Below are 8,459 nucleotides of genomic sequence, written 5' to 3' on the forward strand. Positions count from 1 at the left end.
GGCGGCCCCGTGCGCTGTGCTGGCGACAAGGGCGGTCAGCGAGCGAGCCGCAGGGTCAGCGCAGCCTCCCCCTCCCCCCACCCCCCCCGCGGCCTCGTGTTCTCCAGGCGGTGACGGACCGCTTAGGAAACACCTCCCAGATCTTTCTTCAGCGTGAAGGCGCTGTCTGAGCGCTGCCTCTAGGCGTTGGCCGAGCACGCTGGAACCCCGGGCCCCGTCCCACCCTACTCCACCAGCACAACTGCCCCGCAGAGATGCGCCGCGCTAGTGGGGGCGCTGGCACCAGGCCCCCACGCGCACCGCCCCCTCACGGTTACCGAGAACCAGCAACGCCTTCAAAGCCGTCCCCTCTTGAGGCCCTGGCGTGAGGAAGGGGTGCGGCAGCCGGCAGGGCCTGCAAGCCCCTCAGTGCCGCCTCTCTGGATCCTTCACCCAGAAGTCTCCCAAGGGACGTTTGCCCTGTGCTGTGAGGACCCACGCTCCTCACCTGCCGCCTCTGCTACCTGCTCGCTGCTCTTGGACGGTGCTCCCAGCACGCCCCGCGCGCCCCCCTGGGTTATCCACGTTCCTCAGCCGCCTCCTTCGCGCTCTCTTAGCTGTTCTCGGCGCTGCTTCCTGTGAGCCCCACCCACGTGCGGCACGTGCACTCTCCCGGCATGCCCCACAGAGCCCCGACACGCCCCCATGTACCACGTGCTCCCCCGGCATGCCCTGCGCGCCTCAGCACTTCCTGCCCACGCTGCTGACGCCAGTTCGCGCCCGACGGCCCCTGCCATTCCTTTGGAGAAGGGCCGGGGTTGGCAGGAGCGGTATCCAGTGTGCGAGGCCCTGCAGCTGTGGAGGGAGAGGGCAGCCGCATCCACGAAGTGCATCAGCGTGGGAGCCGTAGGCGCCGTTCCCCGCGCTGGCCGGCTTCCCTGGCTCAGAGAGGCAAGTGCGCCCTTTGCCTCCCATGAAAGGCCCGCGGAGGCCGAATCGTCCCTGACTGGAAGGTGGTGCAGCGCTCTGTGGAGAAGCAGCTGGGTGCAAGCACCTTCGGGACACCTCTCCTTCTTTTGGCAGGTATTTATGAAGCGCCTGTTGTGTGCCTGGAGCTTTTCTAGGAGTTCGTGATGGACCATAAAGCAAATAACATTTCCTGTTCTCGAGGACCTTGTATTTTATTTGGGAGTTGAGGGATAGAAAATGGGATAAATGAGAAAAATAGGAGTATGGTAGATGGTGGTAGGTGCATTGCAGAAAAATAAAGGGGGATGGAAAGCCAGGGAGTGTTGGGAAAGCCTGTGACAGAGGCCAGGAGGTCTCATGAAGACATGAAGGCGATGGAGTGGGTGGCCACAGGGATGTCAGGGGACAAGGTTGCAGGAGAGGGAGTAGCGAGTCCAAAGTACTGAGGCAGGAGGGTGGCCAGCTGGCCGCAGTGGAGCCCAGAGAGGTTGAAGTGGGATACACAGCACTAGCCCTAAACCATGCACTTTGCGGTTCCTGCACCCAGGCTGCTCTGCTGAGAATGGACAGACAGGGACAGAGAGACGGGAGGGGGAGCCCTTAGGAGGCGATGGGGGTGATCTAGGAGAGCAGTGGTGTGGCTTGGATCAGGGGAGGGCTGGGGAGGTGGGATTGGGTTGTGAACATGCTTTGAAGTTAAATACGTTTCCGTCGTGGATTGACATGGGGCTCAGAGGAGCCAAGTATAATTCCAAGGTGTTTGTACTAAGGACTTAGAAGGACAGGGTTGCCATTAACTGAGAAGGGGAAAGCGGTAGGAGGAAGGAGGATTCGGGGATGAAGATCAGGAGGGGTGCAGTTCTGGACATGTCAATACTGGGAAGTGAAGAGGATCTGTTTGTAATAGACAGAATTTAAAACCACGAGGCTAGATCACCAAGAGACTGAGTGTAGGAAGAACAGAAGTCCTTACACTGAGTCCTGGGAGTCGCCAATGTAAGTTCCTGGAGATGAGGAGCAACCTCATGGGTGGAGTGCCAGGATATTATTAAGAGAAGAGCCAAAATTTTTCAACCTCATATTTTGCCAGGTTCCAAAAGGTATATCGTGAAAAGATGAGATTTTGTATTGTGTTTAACTTTGATCCATTAATTTACTTATTTTGTATTTGCGAAATAAACTTTGTTAAAGAGGAGTGCTTTTAGGTGTCTTTGTAACTCAGTAAGAAAGTGCTCAATACTTGTTTGGTTACTTATAACCAGCTGGGAGATGATATTAAGTGATTATCACAAGATCGATGACCAAAATGAGCCTCCTATGACAGTTTGCAACGTTAAGTGAACAAAATACAATCCTCTGGAACAGATATACCAACAAATAAACTTTTTGTCCTTTTTTTTTTTTTTTAAGATTTGCTTATTTGAAAAACAGAGAGAGTGGAGCTCCTGTGTGCCCAAGGTGAGGAGGGGGAAGCAGACTCCCTGCTGAATGTGGAGCCCAAGGCAAGGGTAGATCTCTTGACCCTGAGATCATGACCTGAGCCAAAATCAGGAGTTCCTCACTTATCCAACTGAGCCACCCAGGCACCCCTGTTCTATGTCTGGTTTTATGTCAGCAGTCATTGGAATTATTTAAACAAATCTTTGAAGACTACAGAAAAGTTCTTAATCCTACCTGTTATATACACATAGGAAGAAAAAACTGCATTAGGACAAGGTGAAAAATAAATATAGATTCAGTTTTAGTAAATGTATATGTTCACTAGCTTTTCTTATCTGTTTAAGCACAGATAAAGTGGAGTGTTCTTCATTCTGAAAAACACACCTGTCAGCACTTTGTGTTCTTAATACCTCTGCTATTGAACTTATGTCCTCTGGCTTCAACAATTTTAACAAGGCAGAATTAAAAATATTTGAAATTTTCAATTATGCCCACATCACCAAACACCCAAGTACTAAATGTCCAGTTATAGTCTGTTAAAATGAAACATTGCCTTATGGAACAACATAGATAAATCTTTTAAAATTAAAATGTGAATAAATCATACTTAGACAGTTTTATGGTTTTTCAAAGAGGACCATTCTTGTTTACCCACCAGTCAGACCTAAAAGTAGAACATTACCTGCATCTCCAGTATTCCCCTTCATGCCCTCTCCCAGCCACTTCCCCACTTGCCCCAAGGTAATCACTGTTGGAATTGCTAATATCATAAATTAATCTTGGTTCTTTTGAAAATTTATATTAATGGAAGCATACATGAATTGTGTCTAGCTTCTTTTGTAAACATTATGATTGTGAGATCCATATTGTTGAGGGTAGCAATATCATCATTACTGGATACGTTCCATTACATTCCATTGTGTGTATATACTTCAGTTTACCCTTTCAGAGGTTAAATGGACAATTACATTGCTGCCAGTTTGGGATTATTATGAAGAATGCTGCGAAGAGCATTCTTGTATAGAAAAAAGTCCTAGAAGGCCATATAGTTGTGTAATTCTGTTTTTATAAAGCTCAGTAGTTCTCCAAGAAAACCTGAACAGTGAATTGTTTCTTGATGTATTTTTATGTGCATAAATATTTTTTATAAGCAAGGAAACAATAAACACAATTCAGGATAATAATGATTTTTGGGTGGCAGAAGGATAGGATGTAGGAGGAGCCTATAGTCCCCAAGTCAAGTCAAGTATTCATTGGTGTTCATGTATATTATTCTTCTTCAAAATATATATGTGCATTCACTTACATGAACATTACATCATTATTTTTAATTAATAAAACACAAAATGTCATAGGGCCAGCCAGAATTTTTATCCAGGGAAAAACTTTAATGACAGGATACATTTTGATGAAAATCTTTTGGACAGGCTTGTTCAATTTACTAGGTATATGAGTTACTTATGTTTGTTTCCCTTTATCTCACTTGTAGGCGTTCAAGATGGGAAAGAATCTTCTTAAAGATTCCCCCCACCAGGGGCGCCGGGGTGGCTTAGTCCTTAAGCGTCTGCCATTGGCCGGGGGCCTGATCCAGGGCGTAATCCCAGAGCCCTGGGATGGAGCCCAGCATTGGGCTCCCTGCTCTGCTGGGAGCCTGCTTCTTCCTCTCCCACTCCCCCTGCTTGTGTTCCCTCTCACTGGCTGTCTCTCTCTCTGTCAAATAAATAAATAAAATCTTAAAAAAAAAAAAAAAAGATTTCCCCCTACCAGTTTGTATGTATCTCTTTTATGAAGATCAGGGTTGTTGCATTATGTTAAATCGTGTTTAAACTGTCTGGGCACACAAAGATTGGGCCATATTTTGTGGTTAGGCAAGTACCACATGAAATTGAAGGTCATTTCTGAGAAAGATTACCTGGGAAAGTCAACTCTTCAGTCAGGGAGCTGAAACTAGGATGATAAGCCCCAGGTGGGGGCTGAGGCTTTGTTTAGCATGCACCTTGACTGGGAATTTGAAGAGTTTGGATGTCTAAGATTGTATTTGTGGGTAAAGCATAATCAGCTGTCCTCAAACATAACAGAGGGAGACTGGGACTCAGCATGACGTGTCCCTAGAAAGGATTCCCATTGGGTGTGTGTGCCTCATAGTCACTTAAGGAGAATTGAGAATCTAACGAACTGATTCAGTTGACCTCACTGCTTCATTTATTAAAGATGAATAGACTCAGGCTCTAAGATCATTGTATGTGGTGGAAAGTTATTTTTTGCTTCCTTTAGCAAAGTTCATTTGAATATTCTGGCCCTGCTGTAAGAAAGCAAAGAGAGAGCTATTTCTTCATACTTATGCCAGAGTGCCACGGAGGAGAGTAGGGTGGTGGTGGGTGGCAGGGAGTGATATCAGTAATCAATAAGAGAATCAGGGAAATAAGGATATGCAGAGACTAATATTTACTTCTTTCTAGCATCAGCCTTAGAGGTCCTAAGTGGTATTTTTATTCAGGTAGGTAACTGTTCCTGACATGGGGCTTCCAGCTTACAAGAACACCACTGCCCTCTTCATCATTCACATCACTTTTACACTTACATGGATACATAGAGCACTTTGGATTGCTCCTAGGTGTGCACATTGTTAATTTTAAACTATTTTCATGCTGCTGCTGCATTTAGCCTCTCTTTTTTTGCTTCCTAGGCTGGGAAAGAAAGAAAACAGCTTTATCTTTGGTAGATGTTTGGGAAAAGTTAGAAAACTTGGCTAGTCCTCTTCCTAGTGACAGATAAATAAATTAGTCCACATTTTTCAGTATGGTTAAAGTAAAATTATGACATTTCCAGGTACTTACATGCCATCTTCTATATCAGTTTATACCCTTACTCATCCAAAAATATTTATTGAGCACACACTGAGTGCTAGGCACTGTGCTGAAGATACAGCTGTGACCAACTGTCCCTGTCCTTGAGGAACTTTTGGCCCAGTGAGAAGGGAAGATGTGTAGACTGATGACTTAGTGAGTGTGTGATAGAGATAATCAGAGAATCAAGGAATATTGAGTGGGCATTAGTGGGAGGGAAAGAGTGTGATCAGCACGTGCCTCCTCCAGCATTGACTCCTAAGCTGAGTTAAAAAGGGTCCTGAGTTCTAGACCAAGAAAAAGAAAGTAGGAGAAGGGAGTGAGGAGAGTACTCTGTCAGAGAAGGGGACTTGAGCAAGGGTATGGAAGTGAGGATAGGATGCTGTGTCTCCAGAGATCTAAAAATAGCTCACTGTCACTAGGCTGTAGGTTTGAGGTGGAAACGACAAAGGATGGAGCTGGAGACAGGCAGATTTTGATTGATCTCGGATGCTTTGGTAAGGAATGGGAACTTCAGTTATTGGGAGACATTGGAAAGTCTTAGGCAAGTAGTGATGTGATCAGATTTTAATTTAGATTCATTCTTCTATGGAAGGTGGACCTGAGGAATTGAAGACCAGAAGGAGAATCTGCTAAGTTATTGTAAGCAGGTAGGCAGGTAATCATGAAAGGCAGATCTGGCAGAATGGTCCTAGGGATAAAAGAGAAGAACACTCATCAGATGTTTAAGAGGGAAAATCTCTGGGTCTTGGTGATGGAATAAATTTTGAGGGTGACTTGGATGATTTGTAAGCTTCTGACTTGGGAAATACACCATTAACTGTATTTCATAGAACTGTCTGGAATTCTAAACCCTTTACAAAATTAAATAGGATATCTGGAATTTTCCTTATGTATACCATTTTCCTCTTATTCTATTTACTTGTGTTGGAGACAAAAAGAGATTTTAAAAACTAAATGTAATTTTGCAGCCATGTCCTTCTATCAAACATTCTCCTTAGGAAAATGTGCCTAAGAATGTATTTACAATAAGATATATAGTTAACTTGTCATTGTTTGAAGTTAGTGAGGATAACTGCCCTACCTCAGCAATGAACTTCGGACATTCAATGAGCTTTGTGGTCAGATAATATCCATTGCTCTGTACTCCTCATTTCTGCTTCTGCAGTTCAATTGAACAGAGATTCTCAAATAACATTTGGTGTTATATGTGGTTAAAAACAACCTCAAGCCATAATGCTTTATTTGAAAATGAACAAAAATGTAAAATATTTAGAAAATTTTGAAAATTGTTGCTAATAAGAAATTATTTAGAAATCAACCGAATAAGCTATATAGATGAGAGCTTTAGATATTTTTTGAAGGAAAAAGTTAACTTATGCTAATATAGTATTTGAAAGACCTGGATATAATGCAAATTATCTGTGTAGATATTTGAATTGGGAGTCCCATCTTTGTAGAAGTGCCCATTTGTTTGAGGGAACCAGTTCTCCATGGTTATATCTATATAATGGAGAATTTAACTATCAATGGGCAGGAAAAGGATGTTCAAGCACATCTTATGAATGAGTGACAGAAAATGAATAAAGAATGTAATATTTGCTTACTTTTGCCTTATAATGGAAAAGAAACCGAGTGCTTTTTACAGTATATTTTTACCTGAGGAACTTTAGGAGTGGAGTTGGCTTTCTCAATATTTATAAAAATGTCTTTTCTGGAGGGGCAGTCAGGAGGAGTTTGTAAATATTTGTGTTCTTTAATTTCTCAGGTTGGTTTGTTTCCAAATTTGCCTAGATTTACTTCACCTTGGAGCACCTGCCAGATAGGGTGTTTCCTCATACCTGTGTTTTAGAATAAGGAAGCCTTGTAGAATAATAATAGCAGCACTAGCTAAAATCTATTGAATGCTGTCTATGTGCCAGACCTTGTACTAAGCATATTATAAACAGTGGCCTAGAACAGGTAATTGACTAGCTCATAGTTACCCATCTCTGATAAGTCATTAAACCAGGGGCAGGATCCAGATCACTAGTGCCAAAGTTTTGTTTTTAACCATTTCTGGAGTTGGAACTGGGACCGAAATCTGGAACAGTATTGATGTTGGATTATAGCTATAGCCATCATCTCAAGAGACTGCTCTGCTAGAAGTCATGGGAAGATTCAGCAGTTCTGAGAACTGTTTAGGGAAGTAGGATAATCTGCTTTACTATTTTTGAAATATATAGGAACGTTATAACACTAAATGTAAACATTTGAAAAGAGAAAAAGTCTCAAGTCAAGTACTCGTCTAGTCAGTGTCAACAGCGGAGTACTTCAGAGCTTGAGGAGTAATGACGTTTTTGCTTTGTACAAAACAGGTATTTCCGTTTTTTTTTTTCCCCTGTGAGAATTGGGCACGCCTGGGGAGGGGGGAGTGTCGAGCAAAATTACTGAGTGACGATTCTGGGCAGCACACTGTTTCACTGAAGCAGAGTGATGGCACTGCGTGTTTTAAGTCCCCCAGGCTCGGGACTGTCCCATCACGTTAACAGTTTAATAGTTAACAGACTCGCAGCGGAGCGACTTGGTTACACAGTGACATCCAGGGCTGGCTGTTCTGATCTGATTGCGAAATCGCGGCGAAGGTGAAGTGCGGCCGCTGGTCCCCTGCGGACCCTACTTGTACCGCCGCAGCGCGGCTCTACGCGGGTACCCTACGCCGGGTGCCCTTTACCCCCCTGCCCTGCAGCCTTCTGCGCAGACGCAAGGGAAGCCCCGCCCCGCCGCCCGCCCCAGCTCGCTTCGCCCTCCGCGCGCTCCAACCACCGTGCTCCTGAAGGGCACCTTCTGCAGCCAGTCGACGCCCGCGCGCTGGGCGGGGGCGCGCTGGGGTTGGCGGACGGTGTCGGCCGAGGGCGGGCCCCTTGAGTGACAGACGTCCTGTCCAGTCATCGGAGGCCGTGTGCCACCGCCCCCTCCGCGGCGCGGGCCGCCCTGCTCTGGGCGCGGGGCCGGAGCCCCCGGAATGTCCCGGGCCCAGCTAGCTGAGGCGCGCGCTCCGCTTCTCCCGACTCGGCTGGTGTGTGCACGGCTTGAGGCTCGCCGCGTTCCGAAATGGCCGAGCAGTCGGACCAGACTGTCAAGTACTACACCCTGGAAGAGATCCAGAAGCACAACCACAGCAAGAGTACCTGGTTGATTCTGCACCACAAGGTGTACGATTTGACCAAGTTCTTGGAGGAGGTG

General features: G+C 45.7%; 1 protein-coding gene across 3 annotated transcripts in view; it reads left to right on the forward strand.

The window, feature by feature from the left end:
• Positions 1-8,178: 8,178 nt before the first annotated feature.
• The window catches only part of LOC113253526 (cytochrome b5), a 36,399-nt gene continuing 36,118 nt past the window's right edge, over positions 8,179-8,459 (forward strand). For all 3 annotated transcript variants that reach the window (XM_026496485.4, XM_057313328.1, XM_057313329.1), the window contains exon 1: positions 8,179-8,456. In XM_026496485.4, the coding sequence (XP_026352270.1) occupies positions 8,328-8,456 (129 nt within the window). In that variant the 5' untranslated portion in view covers positions 8,179-8,327. The remainder of the gene's footprint in view (positions 8,457-8,459) is intronic.

Source organism: Ursus arctos, unplaced genomic scaffold (genome assembly GCF_023065955.2).
Source record: "Ursus arctos isolate Adak ecotype North America unplaced genomic scaffold, UrsArc2.0 scaffold_17, whole genome shotgun sequence".
Taxonomy (NCBI): Eukaryota; Metazoa; Chordata; class Mammalia; order Carnivora; family Ursidae; genus Ursus; species Ursus arctos.